The sequence below is a fragment of the Nicotiana tabacum genome, chromosome 3, assembly GCF_000715075.1.
Source record: "Nicotiana tabacum cultivar K326 chromosome 3, ASM71507v2, whole genome shotgun sequence".
In the NCBI taxonomy this organism is placed as follows: Eukaryota; Viridiplantae; Streptophyta; class Magnoliopsida; order Solanales; family Solanaceae; genus Nicotiana; species Nicotiana tabacum.
In genome coordinates, this window is record NC_134082.1 from 111,827,378 (window position 1) to 111,848,148 (window position 20,771).

A 20,771-nucleotide genomic window follows, 5' to 3' on the forward strand; every position below is an offset into this window, starting at 1 on the left:
TAATATACGGGAGTTCGGTGCATCTGTGTACGAACTCCAGCATATTATGCTGGACCGGTATACTTTGTTGACTCCTGTATAATATACGTGAGACTGGAGCACCGGTGCTCCAAACTCCAGTATATTATACTGGACATTTATACTTGCTGGAACTCCCGTATATTATGATGGAGTTCTAGTGTACTTATGTTGGAACTCCAACATATTATACGGGAGTTCCAGCATAGTTATCCTGGAACTCCCGTATAATATACTGGAGTTCAAGCATACTTATGCTGGAACTCCAGTATAATATACGGGCATATTTTCCGGGTTTTGAACAGTGTTTTCCCTCAGATTTATTTTTACATGAAAAGTGGCTCAATTTCGATTACTTTTAAAACTGTGGCTATTTTTGAATGACCAGTTGTAAATCTGGCTATTTTTAAATTTCTCCCTCATAAAATTCGTTGATAAACCCTTTACAGCTACTGTCATTCAACAGTTAGGCCCAAAACATTACCAGATATATTGATCCAACTGTACAAAGCGCAGTGTACGTACCTATAGGCCCAACACATTGCCAAGGCTCCCAATTTACAGCTTTTCGGCGTAGGTGCACCGTGCACAAACATCCACTCTTACGGAAAATATTTAATGATTAACTAGTACTTATTTTGTCCTAAAAATTTCAGGACAATTCAGAATATTTTTGTCTTAAAAATTTGAACCGAAAAATTAAAAGTTAGGAAGCACCGACTAATTCCTAAATAGCAGTCCTTTAGAGTGGCTACCTGGTGTCATTTCCACCAACACCCTACCATAAAAAGTTGAAGGTAACGAGTAATCCTCTATTCTTATTCAGACTCACAGTAGAAGACAAATAAAATGGTTCATCAAAGATCAATGGATTATGGAATAGTTATATAGGCTAATTGAATCTCTTGACAATCACCTTTGCTTTTTCTAATTTTTATGTTAGGCTAATTGAGGCTATACATGTAAATATGTAATATTTCTATCCTCAAAATGTAAGTTGTGTTAAACAGCTCGTGTTGCATCCCCTTAATTCTTTTTCATGTCTTCTCTATATCGTTTCCGCCTAGTATGTTACCATGGTATTCCGTATTAAAATTCATAAAATACATCATATTAAAATGTGCGTAAATCAAACTATATTTCTTCATTAACCATGGCTTGTCAGTTTCCACCAGACTTATTTAACAAACTAACTGCACTACATGTCCACTGTGCTACATAAGGACTTCTTTCTTTATGGTCCAGAAGAAGATATATTGTGCTTGATTATAAAACCAATTCTGCTCTTGTAAAAAGAGAGCCTTAAATAAAGGAGGAGACCTATATTTCTCTTGGGGAACAATTGAATACAATGAAAAAACTATCAAACTAGAGGATCCAATTCAGTTTCCTTGCAAAATACATTCTTCAAATGCTCAAAATTTTTGGGGGAAATTCTCTCTTCCTTTTCAAGGGTTAGTGGCAGACTTAGCTTCTTCCAATCCTAGCAACAATAGGGGGTAAAACTTTTACATAACATATGAGAAACTGGCTAATCTGCAACTAATATTAAGATAGGGAATGCCTCCTACTTCTTGATGGGGTGGATTTTGATTCCCCAGCATTGGAAGATCCCGGGCTTTCTGATGTATCCGAGCTGCTGTTCTCACTTACTCTATCTTTGTTGGACCACAGTTTTGAGAAGATCTTCTTGGACATGATTAAACCCTTTGTTTTGCCACCAGCCACCTTTTCGGCACTCAGTTTCATGTCTTTCAAATTACTATCATTGCTCCCTTCCTTGTCTCTTAACCTTAGAGTAGCAAGCTCCCCTTTCAAAGCTTTAAGCTCCTCAGCTGTAGGCACGGCATCCCAGTCCTCTTCTGTGTTGGTCGTAGCAGATCTTGAGCTACCATGGGATTCCCCTGGAAGCAAAGCCTTAATCGTTCCATGTAGGTCAGGAGTGCTGCCACCACCAGATGATGTTGTTGCTCTCACTTGCTCGAAGAACAGCACTTGTACAACTACGCGTAAAGGAAGGCGCTCATTCTGCACAGCATGCATGCAAGCCTCAGCTGATAGCTTCCGACAGTCCATTAGTTTACAAATTCTTTTTCTTTCACTCTTGGTGATCTCAGGATGTTCCTGCGAAAAAGAAAATGATTATTCAGAACTCTTGATGATAAACCAGCCACACAAATGTGCCTCTGGTGCTTCTCAAGGAGCAGACAGAGTGGTTTTCAACCATTAATTGCTTTCCTTTTCAAATATCTGAAGCCCAAAAACTATAAAACATGATGTTTGAAAAAGATAAATGCAAAATGGATACCTTAAGGTACATGTCAATAGCACGGTAAATTCCATCATGGGAAGGTCTAGGGAAGCCAGAGACCATATCAGCAAGATTGACAAATTTAGGCAAAGGTAGATTTGGATCTCGAGAAACTTCCGCAAGGTATCCATCAATCACCCTTGCCACCTTAACCTTGGAAGCATCTGATGCAAATGCAGGGGGCATCTCCTGAAATTCATTATCTTCAGTATAATTCGCTCTGACCACTCCTTTGCTGCAGTATGAACTGTTGAACAAGCTCATGTACTATGTCAATATCGTATGTAGTAGCTTCACTAGCTGGGGCTCGAAGGAGGAGGTCAGCTACCGATGCCTCGTCCAGCTGCAAGCCAATCCTCCTCTTCAGTTCACATCTTACTGTTTCTCCGCATTCCAAAGAGATAGAAGTCTGTAACAATCTGATCAAGAAATTACAAGAAACACTATTTTTCTCTGTCGGCAACAGAGAAGTAATCGCATCGACCAAGCACCGATACTTCACAGGATCGCTTCCTGGTAGTGTACCCTTGCTGAATCCCGGTAGCCTTCGGTAGGCATACACTTTCAATGCTTCACCTATTACTTCTGGAGACATTCCCCGCTTAGTTTTTATCGTCGTTATAACCCGTTTATACATGTCAATGTGAAGTTCACAAAGGTCCTCAACCCACCAGTCTCTTGGAACAAACTGTTGCATTTTCACACCATTCCATAGCGGATCACTTCCATTTTCAGCTGGAAGATTTTTACGGTTATAAGTATACGACCAGTCCACCTTTGAGGTGTCAATATAAGCTTTAGATGCTACAGAGTCTAGACAATGACTAACAATCTTTAATTCCTCGGACCAGGGAAGAAAAGATTTTGTTGTTTGGAGAACAATGATTGAATCTTTCCAGCTCCTGAAGATGCTAGAAGTAAGAAAGACCTCAATCTTGTAGATAAGGTTACCCTTCTCTACAGTTTCATACATTTCCAGATATTCAGCTGCACAGCGAGCTGCAACCACATTGTACGCGTTCAGAGTTACTGCCATACCATAACAGAACTTTGCGCATATTTCAAAAGCTGCAGGTCCACCAGGTACATCGTGGATGTTGATTTCATCATTGCTTTCCTCATTTGTATGTGCCGCCAGCTTCTGCAAGCGACCGCTCTTCGACAGAAGTGGGAACTGGAGAAAGTATAATCCTGTTAGTATTAACAGGTAACACACCGGATGGATCAAATAGTAAGCAGGCAACAACAGGGAAATGAGTATTGTCTGCAAGTATCAGAATGTGAACTATTGGTATTACGAAGGATTAGGCTGAATCTCATTGAGAGTATTCCCTTGCTAGGCTATCTTCTGAACATTCAGCACTAACAAGATGGAATGAAGAAACTTTAGCCTTTTGAATGCAATGGCAGGCTGATGCATGCTGAAAGTGACACCGCAAATTCATTTTTATGTTTTAACCACTTTGATAACTGGTGTCAACATGTCAAGGTCAATGGACAACTAATAGATCTTAGGCTAGTATTTCTGGGATATCATGTCTAAAAGTATCTAAAACATGTACTTCAAAGTTTTATATGTTAAACACGCCAAGAAAAGAGTATGACAAATATGGCCCTAAGATGGAGAACATACCTTGTGGACATTAAATTTTACATCTCCAACATGGATGACCATATCAGTTGCCAATTCAGTTGCTACATACCTGCATAGGAAGCTTATACATCATCTTCCAGATGAAACCATTTCAAACAATGTAAAATCAAACAATATGCACATAGCCAGCGTGTTATGTATCAAGAAAAAAAACTAGAAGTTAGTGAGATGATAACCCCTCATTTGGATTAGTAAGGTAAGCCCCTTACTTCTCTTTTTGAGGTATTTATTAATAAAAATTCATTCAGCGTACATCTGGGTGGTTTTAAAGAGAGAGGTTGAGAGAGAGATGATCCATTTTCCTGGCTTAATAAAGGACAATCTGAGATCATTTGTTGCCGAAAGGCTAGCTTTGGCCAAGGCAGTGTAATTGGTATATGATCTTAAGTGCTGTAGTAAGGTTTTCCCTTGTTTATGAGTTTCAGTTTTGCCGGGGGGGGGGGGGGGGCTCTCATGTAAAAATGGTGAATAGTTCCCTTCCTAGAGGAAATTTCATTCAAACCTGATTAAATGTACTAAGGTAGATGGTTGGCAATGTAACATTCATTATTTCTTGACTATGTCCTGGGAGGTTTTTCTTTTGGAAGGCGCTATGTTATGAGCAAACCTTTTCATATCTAGTTCACATATGCGCAAAAAGAAGAGTATGTACTCTCTACTCCATTTTCTCTAAAGTAATTCAACATTTTCTATTTCATGATACAGTTTCGAGTGAGAAAATGATGCTATAAATGTCACTGCGTAGTTTCTGGTCTATTTTATACTAGTTTAAAGTAAAATATACCATTCCCAATTGTACTACTTTTGGCAACTAACTGAAAATGGTGAAGCAGACATGCTTTTGAGATACCTAATAAGCTATAAAAGAAAAGAGCCCACGCCAACACAGTGAGTTTGGTAGTACTTAAAGATTAGGTTTGGCAGGAAATAGAGTAGAAATTACGCGCAGGGAAGGTCTCAAAGTCTCATCTTACTTTGTACATGCGTCTGTGATATTTTTGATAAGAGGAGAATCAAAATTAAGTGCTTGAGGCAAGTAAATCCTGGTGCAACTAAGAGAATTGTTTGTTCTAATCCTGACCTTCACTTTTTCTCAACCATTTTCTGCACAAGAATATAGCTGCCTGACCATTGATCCACGCCCATCCACCTCTTGTGAATAAAGTCTTGAGGAAAGGCAATAAGTATACCGTTTTCTTTTTATGCGCTTTATGTAATAACTATAAAAATGGGCTCGGTGCACTAAGTTTCGGCTATGCGCGGGGTCCGGGGACCACAAGAGTTTATTGTACTACCATGCATTTCTACACGAGGTTGTTTTTACGGCTCGAACCCGTGACCTCCTGGTCAACATGACACAACTTTACCATTTACGCAAAGCTCCCCTCACTTTATGTAATGACTATATGAGAGGAAAACCAAGCATGAACCTTACAGATTCAAACAGGCATAGGACAACAAAAGTATATCATCCGGAAAATAAGACATATAAGAACAAAAACAATTACGTACTACCTAATTGGAATGATGGGAAAAGGAAGGTGAGGAATGCTGGGAAGGGAAATAAACTAAATTTCACAAAGATGGATGAATTATTGACCTGATATTATCTCCTTCTGTCTGAAACTGATCAGGCTTGGATCCAAGTTTCATAAACTTCATCTTGGTGTTTAAAGTATCTATTTACCTACTGTTTCTCAGTTCTAAACTTTCAATAATTCAGAAGACAAAGCTAAGGAAGGTTAAACCAAAAGTGCTATTATTTCCAAACTTCACAAGCTTTCAAGAAGGAAGAGAGATGGCTTCTTTACTGATTCTAGTTGTAAACTCAACCACAACCAACCACAAAATGCCAGTCCAAGATATTTGACCAACCGACTCAATACCGCAAATTTTGAGCTCTCAAAATCAGTGTTAATGCCACATGCTCACCACTGATACCACCGCCCTTCCTCTATATATATAAATATTTAAACAACTTCCCGTGCTTTCTCTGAAAAAGCAAACACCAGAATCCACATTCCTCTATTCAATGCTCCTCTCTCACCAATGAAGTTGAAGGACCTGTAATAACAAAGAAACATCATCTTGGTATGTTTTCAAGAACATAACAAAATTGTTGACAACAAGTATCAATTTGGTCCGCAAGCGTCGCATAGATATGAACAAACATGCACAAGTACCCAAAAATGTGTTCTGGACTGGGAAGGGAAAACAAAGCAAAATTGCCTAAAACAGAGCATCACATTGAACATATAACTTGACACACAAAATCAAACTGAAAACGTGCCTAAAGAAAACCACCAATACAATTACAACAGACTCTTGTCCCAAAGCCATACCCCCCCCCCCCCCAAAAAAAAGCAAGAAATAATCTAGAAATCCCGATCTAGGCAAGCAAAGTTGGTTGATAAAACCAAGTGCAATGCCAAGTAAAAATCAGAAGAAAAAAAAAGAAGAAGACTCTTTAGAAAGAATACCAAAAATAATCCAATTCAACGTGCATTTTCCGATAAAGAAGAAAGAGGGGATTTTTTTTTTGAATTATTTGAGTGATTAATCTCCAAGACTCACCGCAAAAGCTACGAAATTTCGTGGGAAGTAAAGGCAAATCAATCAAAACTGAGCAACGGAAGAGAGCAGATATACAGTACAAAAGCACAAGAGGAAGCAGAAGAACTCAAGGGACAAAGCCAAGAAGAAATTCCAAAGGACACAAACTACTATCAGCAATCAGAGAAAAGATGAAGGAACAAGAACACAGAAAACTAACCATGAAAAAGATGAGTTGTCGCTAATCTAATCTAAATCTTTGCCAGCCACCAAAGCAACACCGTGTATTCACAAAAAGCCAATCTCAAGAATGTTTCCAAACACTTAAGAATCAGCACCACCGTCCCCACCACCACTATTTCTCAGAAATCCCAGTACAGAAAATCAAGAAAACTACTAAGTACTAATTACTCTACAGAATAGCTAGCTGTATTTAGCTTCTTTTTAAGTGGCTGAAACGGGAAAGTGGGGGTGCCTTCTTTTTTGAGCAAATAAAGGTATTAAGAAACATCCTCCTCCAATCTCTAATTATATCCTTTCTTCTCTCCTCTTAGTATTGGCTACAGTATTACGCACGCCAATCTGACACAATCTACTCACTTTGTTGTTGCCTAACTCTTTCCCAATTAAACAACACTTTCTTTTACCCGTATTGTTAATAGTTATAGCAATAAGATAACGACCCTTCCATTTCCCTCTCCTACTTTTATAACGGTGCTTTCCATCTCATTTTTCTCTTACATTATATATTCAAAAATAGCGTCAGTAAAGTCTGTTTTTTTTTTCTGAACTAGGTTAGCCTGTGAATGGCCTTTGTTGGGTTGAAATATATTGGTCTATATATTGCAAGGTTAGAGTTATAATTATTGAGCTGCTTCAATGTGGAATTAGCAAAGTATAATTAATCTCAATATAGATTACAGATTAGTGCAAAAGTAATCTGATTATGCTGAATTGTCTAAATGCTAAAGCCGACTTAAACGAAACGGACTTTAATAATTACAAGGAAGTACTAATACACATAGTTGACCCAAAATAATTTTAAAATTAAAGCATAATTCGTTGATTAATGCTCCTCCAGTCCCAAATTAGTGGTTTAAATAAATTGACCTTTGTTGAATTATATTTAACTCTTTTATAAACAAACAGAAAGACATTAATTACTTTTATATCAGTTTTAGTTTTAGTTTTCAGTTAATTTTTCTTGAGCCGATGGTCTTTCGGAAACAACCTCTTTATTCCCTCGGAATAAGGATAAAGTTTGCGTCTCACTACCCTCCCTAAATTTTACTTGTAAAATTTCACCGAGTTATTATTATTGTTGTTGTTTTCAATTAGCTGAGTGTTTATTACGTGAAACGTTTAAAAAAGAGATATAAGATTGCGAATTTGGTCACACGAATGTCATAAACAAAACTATACAAAATATTTGAAGTGTTGATTGATTGGGACAATGTTACATCAAAAGTAAATTTGAAGCCAGTAATATTTATTAGTAGGAACTATGAAATAAGGACTGGACGATAGGGTGGGTGGCACATGGGTCACTCATGGCTTAAAACATAGGAATTAGGACTGCGTTTCTTTTAAGATTTTTTTACCTCATATACCAAAAGTTAACCCCTTATTTACTTTAAATAAATATTATTTAAAAAAATTACATTTTATAGATACATTTTAATGTTTGTAGCAAAATATCTAATTTTGGTTACTTCCTACGCTTAAGCCACTAAATACGCTATTCAGTTACACTATTTTCTTTCTCTCTCTACTTTGATACATGTCATTCTCTTCCTCAATTCCCTGAAAACACGATACTCAATCTCAAAATTACTCTCACCCACATCATCTATCATTAGTCACCTTTCCAAATTTCAATTTGTCCAGGACCCACGCTCTCTTCTCTCTACTTTGCTAGGGTTTCGATACACAGATCCCATTTTTTCACTCACTCTGAATCATCTCGATCCAGTAGTATTCCATCTAGGGTTTCGTCAATCTCGATCTGAAAATGGCATCTTTAGCGGCAGTTTCGGCGCCCCTTGCTGCTCCTTCATCTAAAACCGAGACAAATTCCTCTCACCCATCTCAAAATTTCTGTTAATATATTTTAATGTATTTTCAACGTATCATGCTATATTTTCATGTATTTCATTGTATATATTATTTTTTTTTCCATTGTAATTCAATGTATTTCGTTGTATTTCATTGTATTCACTGTCTTTTTTTCCATTGTATTTGAATGTATCCCGCTGTATTGTATGTATTCATTGTATTCACTGTCTCGCTATATACCATGAATGTATTCATACGTTTTTTTAATTAATATAATTTATGTATTCCGATGTATTATACAATTTCTCTGAAGATTGCTATGTTTTTGGGGTATTTTTCGGTTGAGAATCTTTTTTATAACTGGAAATACAAAATTTGTATGTTATAATTGAGTTTGTTGAGTTATATTAGGAGTCTATCATGTTAATTGATTCACTTTCCATTTAAAAATAATGGTTTCACGCTGAATACAGTCGAATAAAATAATCTGTTCAGCTGTAATCCCATGTTTCACGCCATAAATACAGTCGAATACACTCGAATATAACAACTGATTAACTGGACTTCCCTGATTCACGTCTATTTTTGCTATTATTTACAATCCGTAATATAGCAGATGATATGTGTACATAGCTAATTACCAATAAAAGATAATGTTTTATGAAAATTTCTCTTTCTTTTTAGTTTAGATAATTAGACTTTCCCTCGCTTTTGCAATTTAGTATACACAAAAGACTTGGAAAAAATAACCATTTCAGCGTAATTTCCACGTTACATTTGAATGGTCAACCAACTTCTCCCAATGAGAAAACTTAGTAATAGTTTGAGAGAATTCTCATTAACTAATGGATTGTAAATATTGAACTTATCATCTTTTAATTTAACAATTATGTACAGATCTATTCAATGCGACAAACTTTTTCTTAGCATCACGTTTTGCTCTCAAGAGCCAAATTAAATTTGACCCTTAATAAACTTCTATAGCCATTTTCATAAGAGAAATATTTGTAACGACATAAATGCTTTCTACCGGTTAATACATGAACTATAAATAAAAGACCAAGATCTCCTCTGAATTATAAAAGATTATTCATACATAGTATAGTTCAAGCGACATATTTCATATTTGGCTGCCTCGATCACAAACTAAAATTTAAATAAGAAAAAGTTAAGGAACAATTTGGAATTTTAACCTAATTATACTATAATAGAAACCTATTTACCGCCTTTATATTTACTAATTATATACAAAATCATAAAAAAGAAGAAATTCAAGATCCCGTAAATCTAGCCTATCAGTTACATGACACCTAATCCCCATTTCCAATAGTCCTCCCTACATTTAAGATTCTTTCATTTTCCAAAGAATTGCAAAAACATCTCCTCTCTTTCTTAACAATTACCCAAAATTGTTCTTACTCACAGTAAGAAATTTCGTTTACCCACTGTTATCCAAAATCTTGCTTACCTAAAATCTCGCTTACCCATTGTTACCCCCCTAAAAATGCAAGTTCTTTTCCTCTTCCAAAGCTTTTGAAATTCAATTTCTCTTTTTCTTACTAATCACCCAAAATCTCTATTTCTTATTAATACAATGCAAACGAAATTCAGAATATTGCTCTAGAATCAAGTTGTGGGTAAATTTTGAATATTATTTTCTTTCTTTCTAATATCTTTATTGTATTTGACTTGTATATGATACATCAATACCCAAAATAATACTCGATAAAATACTAATACAATTATAATATATTTTTAGTGTAGAGTTGCGATTGAAACTTGACGATGAAGATAATAATTGTATCACAATTTTTCAGAAATGTATCGCGATTGTATTATAATTGTATATATCATAATTGTTGTAGGAACGGTATTACAAATGTATGATAATTGTATATTCATTATATATTATTACGAGCAATTGTGATTTTCTGACGTATTTCACAGTTTGTATCACAAATATGATAATTGTATATTAATTTATCAGTATTGTATCAGGTATTATTTTGGATACTAATATACCAGATACAATTGTGATACAAGCATGATATATATTATTACGAGCAATTGTGATTTTCTGACGTATTTCACAGTTTGTATCACAAATATGATAATTGTATATTAATTTATCAGTATTGTATCAGGTATTATTTTGGATACTAATATACCAGATACAATTGTAATACAAGCATGATATATTTATGTTTGCATTGATGTATCTCATACAATTCAAATACAATTATAAATTAAGTTATCATACAATTTTTGAATATTTTTTAATAATATAAAACTGTCGAAAATGGTGGGAAGAGAGAAGATGGAGATTCTGGGCGTAGATTAAGTTTTAATGTAAAAAGAGAGAGAGAGAAGAGGAGAGGGACAAAAAGAAAATAATGTAATTGAATCCCTTAATTGAAGGCACTAATAATAGGGTGAGAGCCTTTTAAGAAGCAATATGCACAATTTGTAAGAAAAACTTAAATACTTATTAAAAATTGTAAAATATAGAGAACATAGGTAAATAAATTTCTAATATAGTATAACTAGGTAAAAATTCAATTATAGATAAAATTTGTAGTGTCAATCCAGCACAAGTCCGAGCAAAACCAACCCAGCAGACAACTAACAAGATGCCCCCTTCACTTCACAAACACCGTATCTAGGTAAGCCGCATCAAATTGAATTGTCGTATATTCGAATAAAGAATAAATTAAAGTTAGTTCAGTGTAACTCTAGAATTTGATTAAATGAAACCCCAATAAACTACAGTTCCAAACAATTTACGCCAAGAGTTTTTTGAACCATGCAATGGAGTAGTCTAATCAAAAAATGGGCATCCCCTCTTCACCTTATGGACAAACTGCGACCACATCTTTTCTCTTTATCCAAAACGTCTTTCGTTTTAATTTTTCCTCAAAAATCTCTCACATGCCCATGTCCCCAGCTCCAAAACTCCTCTTCTTCCAATGTCACCTAAAATCCATATTATAATATTTTCTGACATGCCATATTCTTTGTTCTTTTACACTTTCCTATAATAATGCCCCCATTGCTGAATTAATTAATAAATTCTAACATTGTGTAAGGAATCTCTTCGCCCAACACATTCTTTTACTACTAGTATAAACTTCTCTGGTCTTCTTCCTTTTTTTTTATATACAGTGGCTATTATAGTTTTGCATCAATAAGATCTATACAAAGATGCAATTGAAATTTTTTTAGTATAGCATTGAGAAGTGGTTTAAGCTGACATAGATTTTAGAGGCAATCTTGAGAAAGATACTATCCACGAAAGTTGGTCGGATGTCTCTAAGAGTTTCTTGCAACATATGACAATCAACAATTGACAATGTTTGGTCTAACAAACTTTTTCTTGCCATCACACGGGTGCGCGCAGTGCACTTTGCTTCACATGTGGTACTTGTGGATGTCTCCTTTCCTTCGTCACTGGAAGATAAAAAAAACTATAGTTCTTAATATTTGGATCTTATTAGTGAATTATACAATTCTTCTTATGTGAGCTTTGTATATAATGACATTTTTCAAACCCGAACAAAGAGAATAATTATCGTCAATTTATGTTATCGTAAAAATAGTTTAATTATGATGAATTATTTAAATGAATTTGAATAGAGCAGACTGAGGATTGCATATCATCCTCCTTAATTAAATTTAAGATTGACAAGTTTTTTGTCAAATCAGAGATTAACCATGAGTGTAGGCTGCCATTGATGTGGCACCTTGAGCTCGAGAGACAAACGAGAGATTGAGCTGTGAAAGAAAAGAAATTTTTGGAGAAATGAAAATGAGAAAATCAAGACTAACCTGTATTCATTTGTTATGTTTCTTTTATATACACACGTATGATAGGAAAAGAAAATATCTAATCGACTAATGCTAACACCTAATTACATAAGTACCCCAATAACTGCCTCACTTATTTAAATGGGATAGCTACTACTAATGTAACGACCTGGCCGGTCATTTTAAGAATTAACGCTCCGATCCCCTATTAACTGCTTTCCCCGTATTTGTTTCTACTATTGTGAGTTGACGGGAGGATTTATGTGGAGTTTCGGAGAGTTTTGGGACACTTAGTCCCTAAATGAAAGTTTAAGTCTTAGAATTTGGACCGTAGTCGGAGCAGTGTGAAGACCGCCTCAGAATGGAATTTCGTTGGTTCTGTTAGCTCCGTTGGGTGATTTCGGGCTTTGGGGTGTGTTCGGATTGTGTTTTGGAGGTCCGTAGCTTATTTAGGCTTGAAATGCCGAAAGTTGAATTTTTGAAGTTTCCGGTTCGATAGTGAGATTTTGATACGGGGTCGGAATGGAATTTCGAAAGTTGGAGTAGCTCCGTGGTGTTGATTTTGACGTGTGTGCAAAATTTCAGGTCATTCGGACGAGGTTTGATAGACTTTTTGATCGAAAGCGTAATTTGAGAGTTTTTAGAGTTCTTAAGCTTGAATCCGTGGTTAATTCGATGTTTCGATGTTGTTTTAGGTATTTTGAGGATTGGTATAAGATTGGATAGTGGTATATGACTTGTTCGTGCTTTTGGTTGAGGTCTTGGGGGCCTCGGGATGATTTCGGATAGTTAGCGGGAGGTTTGGAGTTGAGTTTGGCAGCTGAAGTTTTATGGTTGATGTCATAACCTCATCTGCGGTTGGGAGGCCGCAGGTGTGACTCCCGCAGATGCAGAAGCGGACATCTGGACGCATCTGCGATGGCGCAAGTGCGAGAGAGTGACCGCAAATGCGGTCCCAGACCTTTAAGTAAAAACCACAGGTGCGGTGGGTTAGACAGCAGAAGAGGAACCGCAGAAGCGGGAAATGACCGCAGGTGTGGAATCCCTGGGTCAGAAGGTATATATTTCACCCTTCGCGATATCTGGCCATTTTTCTCAATATTTCATTAGGGGTGAAGCTTTTGGGAGCCATTTCAAGGGAGATTTTCAGAGGGATTCATTGAGGTAAGGTCCTTGGTTCCTAAGCTCATTATTGTGGTGATTTTATCATTATAAGCATAAAGTTTGAAGGAAAATCAGTGGTAAATTGAGGGTTAGCGCTTGGTTAATTGGAGAGCTTTGAGTGGTGATTTGAGGGACCATTTGAGGTCCGATTTTAGTACTTTTGGTATGAATGAACTCGTGAGAGTGTAAGAATTCCAAATTTGTAAATTTCACCCGATTCCGAGACGTGGACCCAAGGGGCGTTTTGGTCATTTTTTCTAATTTTGCGTATTAGCTTAGAATTTAATTAGTGAAATAGTTACTTGAAGTTATATTTACATTATGCAATTGATTTGAATAGATTTGGGCCATTTGGAGAGCGTGGTTTTCGGTTAATTTTGAGCCGATTTGAGGTAAGTGGCTTACCTAACCTTGCGTGGGGGAACTTCCCTTAGGATTGGTATTGTTGATATTTGGAATGCCTTGTACGTGAGGTGACGAGTGCATACTTGTGCTAATTATTGAAAATCCTGTTTTCATTAAGTAACTTTAATTGTGTTTCCTTTCCTGTTTATACTACTTGCAATTTAAGCCTGCTGTTAGCTTAGGGAAGTATGTCTAATGACTTAATTGCTTTACTTGCTCAAACTGCCTTATTTGGATTATGTGCAACATGTTAGGTTAGAAATACCTGTTTTACCTTGGTATGCAATTTGAATTGAATTGTGTATTCTTCGTGTTGCTGTTGTGTGTTTACTTTGGGACTACGAGACGGTATCCCGGGAGATCCCTCTACATGTTTACTTTGGGACTACGAACTTGTATTCCGGTAGATCCCCCTGCAAATTTACATTGGAACTACGGGACTGCACCCGGTAGATTCCCCCTGTACTGGATATTTACATTTGGGACTACAGATCGGAATTTCGGTAGATCCCCGCACATTATGAGTTGGACTACGGGATGGCACCCGGGAGATCCACTAGATATTTATATTTGGGGACTATAGGACGGTATCCTGGGAGATCCCCGGTTGTTATCTCTGTGTTGAGCTGTATTCCTTTCCGTGATTATTTTATCTCTGTTGTAGTTGTTGTTGTTCTTTCTATCCTGTGTTACTTGTTACTGTTGCACTTAACTATACTGTCTTATTCTATACCGTTATACCTTATTTCTCATTTAAACTTAGTAGGGCCCTGACCTTCCTCGTCACTACTCGACCAAGGTTAGGCTTGACACTTAGTGAGTACTGCTGTGGTGTACTCATGCCCTTTCTGTGCATGTTTTTCATGTGCAGATCCAGGTACTTCGACTCAACCCTACTACCCTTGAGGCGAGGCGATTCTCTAGAGACTTCGAGGTATATCTGCCACGTCCGCAGACCTAGGAGTCCCTTTTCCATTCTCTCTAATAGTTTAGCCCTTCTGTATTTATCTTGATTTAGACATTCTGGAGTTAGAGTTTAATGTAGTATTTATAGTTTGTGATTTTATGAGATTCCGGGTTTTGGGAATTGTTTAGTTTCTGAGGTCTTGTATTGTTATATGCCAAGCGGCATCTTAAACACTTCTATAATTGTTTATATTCAGTTTTTATTAGTTTTCCGCATTTTGGTTCTCTTTCCGCAATTGTTAGACTTACCTAGTCGTAGAGACTAGTTGCCGTCACGACAGTTTGGAGGGCGAACTTGGGTCGTGACAACTAATTACATGAATAAATACTCTCAATATACCCCCTCAAGTTGGAGGTGAGGTACTCACAACCAACTTGCTAAGAATATTAGTGTGCTTAATCCCAATTAAGGCCTTGGTTAATATGTCTGTTAATGGATCATGTGTGGAAATGTGGTGGAGGCTGATTAGTTCCTTGTGTAACTTATCCCTTACAAAGTGACAATCCACCTCTATATGCTTTGTACGCTCATGAAACACCCGGTTCCTTACCATATGCACTACAGCTTGGCTATCACAGAAGATAGAGATAGGATGTAAGTAAGGTACTGTAAGCTCTTCCAACAATCTCTTAACCCAGATTAACTCTCCAACTACCTTCCTGACAGACCTATATTCTGCTTCTGTAGAGGACAAGGACATTGTCTCCTGTTTCTTCGATTTCCAGCCAATTGGAACATCATTAAGCAAGATAATGTAACCACTCACTGATTGTCGCGAATCACCATGCTGCCAAGTCTGAATCATAGAAAGCCTTTACTGTACAATCTGAACTATTGAAAAGGAAGATTCCCAAGGTTTGATCATTTTTAAGGTACCTCAGAACATGTATGATAGCCTTGAGATGTGGCTCTCTAGGAGACTGCATAAACTGGCTTAAGTGTTGTACACTATAAGCAATATCCAATCTTGTATTGGTTAGGAAGTTAAGTTTCCCAACCAATTTTTTGTAGTATGTAGGATCAGGCAATAGAGATCCTTCATTGGCCTTTAGTTTGATGCTGCAATCAAGAGGAGCAGAAACTGTAGTATATTGATTGTCATACTCCTTCAATTGGTCTTAGTGAACTTCCTTTGTGATATGAGAACCTCATCATCTTTATGAAATACTTCAAATCCCAAGAAATTGTGAAGCCTTCCTAGATCTTTGATCTTGAATTGTAGGAAGGTCTTCAGTGCTTTAATTTCTTCAAGGTCTGTGCCTGTGAGTATCACATCATCTGCATAGACTTCCACAAAGACAACCAAAGTGCCATCCCTTTTATAGAACAATGAATAATAATTTGCCAAATATGTGAAACCCCTTGTACACAATGACTCACTTGGTTTATCATACCATTGCCTGCTTGCTTGCTTTAGTCCATACAAGGACTTGTTCAACTTGCAAACCACATTCGGGGCTTCAACCTCCAGCCTTGTGGAACCTCTATGTACACCTCTTCATGTAAATCTCCATGCAAAAAGGCATTATTTACATCCAATTGGAAAAGCTCCCATCCTTTCTTGACTGCTATGCTGATCAAGGTCCTCATAGTTGTCATCTTGACGACTGGAGAAAATGTCTTAGTGTAGCCTATGCTAGCTTGTTGCGTATATCCCTTTACCCCAAGCCGCGCTTTGAATCTTTCAACACCGCCATCTGTTTTGTGCTTGATTTTTTACACCCATTTGATAGTATCCGAGGAAGCTCAAATCTATTCAAGGACAAGGATGAAGCTTTGGGGTTTCAAAGAGGGCCTTTAACAAGATCTCAAGCTAAAAAGGTATAAAATAAGTTCATTGGACTTTAGGAATAATCAAAGAAGTTGCTAGTTGGGAGGAAGAGCTTAAGGATAAAGGATATGATTTATCTACGTGTTATAATTATTTTATGGCCCAAATTCATGTCCAATAAGAGGTGGATTAGATCCCAAGAAACATCCTCTGAAGAAGGTCCAAATCAGGCCACTATTGGACCAATTTAACACCTGAAATGTGTCCAAACTTGCAGCCCATGAAGTCCTACATAAAGCCACATTTTTATAGCATAAAAAGGACTTACTTGATGTCCAAGAATAGTACAATAGTCGTGCTAGATGTTGAGTGCAAGTTGGTGCCAAGTTGTTTGCAAATTCCTTCAAGATTTCCAAGATTTTCAATATTCTATCTAATATTGGTTTGGGACTTATTTCCATATGTTATAGGACTATATTTATTGCTTTCCTAGCTAGTTAAGGTTATGTTTTCCTTTTACTAAAATTTTTGAAATTACTTTCTAAGAATGACTTGGTTTTTGCTTCCTAGTATTTTCCTTTTCCTAAGGTAGTTGGACTTGTTATCTAAAGTAGTTTAGTGCTTTATTTCCTTATTTTTTAGGTACAATTTTGTGATTCCCTCTCTATATAAAGGGGTGTCTTCTTTATTTTTAGACTGAAATTATTCAGACTATTATAAATAAAAATTGTGAGATTTTTCTTGCACTCTTGTGTGTGGCTACTCTTGGATTTATTCTTCAACCTTCAAGACTCAACTTAAGGTGGTAAGATTAAACTCTTTGAAAATCTTAGATCACTTCTAGGTATTCAAGAAAGGTGATAAGTTTAGGCTTATTGTTGTTCTTGTTATTCTAAAGGGTCGGGTTTCACAATCTATCTCTTGTTTTTAATTTTTTACCAAAGGAGATTAGTTATTTGTTAGCTAATTATTGTTGTTAGGATTCAATTTGAAGAATAGACTTCTTGAATTCAAGAAACCCTTTCTTGAATTCAATCTATCTTTAATTTTCCGTCCTTTTTCGTTTCTTTATTTTCTTTTAGCTTCCGCACATTTTTCTTATTTTTCTTTAGTAATTCTTGAATCCCCTATCATGTTGTTATCACTATTTGCACCCTATAGCTTTCTTACATGCAAGAAATTGCACTAGATCCCAAATGTGGTTAGCATACAAAGCCTCAAACTCCCGTGTCATGGTTGCCTGCCATGTAGAATTCAAGGTTGCCTCCTTATGAGAACATGGCTCATAATCATGGGAGATGATTCTCATCACATGCTGGCTGTCCTTACTTAATGCAGTAAAAGAAATGTGCTGGCGTTTAGCAAAAAGTGCATTAAGTGAACTGGTGTGTGTTGTATTGCTTTTCAGGTTTGGTAGAGAATAAACATATTCATTGAGATCGGTGGGTGTTTTAACTATTCTGGATGGTAGGCACTACACATGAAGATGTATGACTATCAAAATGATTAGAAGTATTTGGGTTGTCTGGTGAAGTTTCAGTTCTACTTTGGTCAATAGTTTCAGGTCCACTAGATAAAGGAGTGTTGGTGACAAAACTTGGTGATGTCCTAGTTTGTAGCTGACAATCACTTGAAGTATCAGGCATATGATTCATACAAGTAGAGTCTAAATGTAGTGATGGCAAGACACAAGGAAAAGATGCATGGTTGGAAGGAACATCAAAAGGAAAAATATTTTCAAGAAACTGGACATCCCTAGAAATGTGTATCTTCTTGGTGGCCAAATCTAGTACCTTGTAACCTTTTTGCCAAAAGAGTATCCCACAAAGACATGAGGTCCAGTTCTTGGTTTAAACTTATCTTTGCGAGCTTTGAGAACAGTAGGATAACATATGCATCCACAGCTTTTGAGATGTGAATAATATGGTTTTCTTTTGTAAAAGACCTCAAAAGGACATTTATTGTTAAGGAATATGGAAGACAATCTATTTATCAAGTAGGTGGCTGTAATGTTGCACTCTCCCCAATACTTAATAGGTAATTTAGACTGGTATAATAAAGCTCTTGCAGTCTCTAGTAAGTATTTATATTTTCTTTTCACTACACCATTCGGTTGTGGTGTATATGGACAAGTTTTTTGGTGAACAATGCCCTTTGATTGAAAAAATGATAAGGATTCATTATTGTCAGATCGTATGGACTTAACAGAAGAATTAAGCTGATTTTCCATCATGTACACAAAGGCTTTGATAACCTGAATAATGTTACTTTTGCTGCTTAACAGGTGTGTCCAGGTTGACCTACTAAAGTCATCAAACACAGTTAGGAAAAATTTATAGTTGTCATGTGTGACTGCATGATATGGTCCCCACAAGTCCATGTGTACCAGCTCAAATACTTTGGTGGATAATGTGATTTTCGGGGGAAATGACAATCTTGTTTGTCTAGCCATGAGACAAATTGAACACAAAAAGGGTTGTTTAGGTGCACAAGTTGCAGGAATGGAGGGGATACTCTTCATTTTCACAAAAGGTACATGGCTTAATCTATTATGCCACAGAAAATCAACACAATTTCCATGACATGAAGAATGAAATGAAGATGCACATGTATTAGCAGTACAAGAAGTTATAGAACACACTTTCTTATCACTTGAATGTGATTTATTTACAGATGATGATGATGATGAAGGATAAAAAGCAGAACAGTGCCTTCCCTTATTTGAATGAATACTATTTACAAAAGATGATGAGGGATTGGAAGGCACATTCTGTGTATTCTAAGTAGAAATAGAACATGAACTAGAAATATTAGAAATGGGAATAGAGGATGAAACAAGGAACTGACACTTTGAGCAGAGGAAATACATGCCATTCCTCGCTCTACCAATCTCTACAGGACTGTTCACTGAAGGGGCCTACAAGATGCATGAAGAATCAAAAAATTGAACAACAGATTTAAGATGTGATGTCAAGGAGTGAACTGAAATCTGATTGAACTTAAAACTAGGGACAAATAATGCTTTGTGTAAAGTCAGTTTAGGACTAAGGACCGCATCACCAGTTTATGTCATTCTTACTGGATATAAGTTTGACAAAGTTACTAAAAAGTGTAAGGTAAAATTTTGGTATTAGTTAAAAGTGCTTTATTATACGACATATGGTTAGAGGCCCCTGAATCTAATATTCAAAAATCAGCAGATGACTTGAAACATTTACAAGAAAGATTGTCAATTATTTCTTCATGAGTGGATCAAGCCAATATACCTGCAAAGTTTGCAGCTCCACTAGTAATATTGTTTGAGACTTTGACTGTATTTTCACCATGAAAGTTCTCCAGTAGACACAACAACTGATTGTATTGCTCCTTCATCAGATTCTGAATCCCTTTGCTTTGGCTTCGATTCTCAATCTCATCATGACCTCCAAAACACATCTCCTCAGACCCTCTATGTACATTTTCAACGGATGCTATATTTTTCCCGTTTGTAAATTTGAAATCTTGAGGAAATCCGTATACTCTATAGCATTTATCCTTGGTGTGTCCTCCTTTTTTGCAATAATCGCAAAACAATCGAGATTTATTAGGTGGTAGACCAATCCTATATGAATTATTCCTTGCAGTATTTCTTTGTTGAGCATAATTGGTACTGAATGTGTTGTTCACAAGCCCATTAACATTCTATGAAGCAGATTCCATGACCAAGTGACTGTTTGGCCTAACCTCTCTCGCTCTGTTTTTCTTCTTGAATCAAGATGAAAAATGCTTGTGCTATGCTAGGTAATGGGTTCATCACCAAGATACTTTCCATCACAACAATATATACCTCATTTAGTCCCATTAGAAATTGGATTGGTCTCCGATCCTGCTCAACCTTATACATATTGGCCATGTCACCACAAGTACACTAGCAACTACATTACGCATCTGTGTTCAAGGTGTTTAGTTCCTCCCAAAGTCTTTTCATTACTGCATAATATCCTGTAATATCTAGGCTCCCTGACTCAATTCATTGATTTTCCTCTAAAGTTGCTCCATTCGTTTGGTTGTACCTATATTCTAATTCATG

General features: G+C 36.5%; 1 protein-coding gene across 1 annotated transcript; it reads right to left on the bottom strand.

Moving 5' to 3' along the window:
• Positions 1–1,320: 1,320 nt before the first annotated feature.
• Positions 1,321–7,252, bottom strand: LOC107799514 (phototropic-responsive NPH3 family protein NPY3). The gene is given in 6 exon segments (XM_016622635.2): positions 1,321–2,142; positions 2,327–2,542; positions 2,544–3,503; positions 3,963–4,032; positions 5,584–6,047; positions 6,757–7,252. Coding segments are annotated over 5 exon segments (1,884 nt in total). The 5' UTR covers positions 5,646–6,047; positions 6,757–7,252; the 3' UTR covers positions 1,321–1,566.
• Between the last annotated feature and the right edge of the window lie 13,519 nt (positions 7,253–20,771).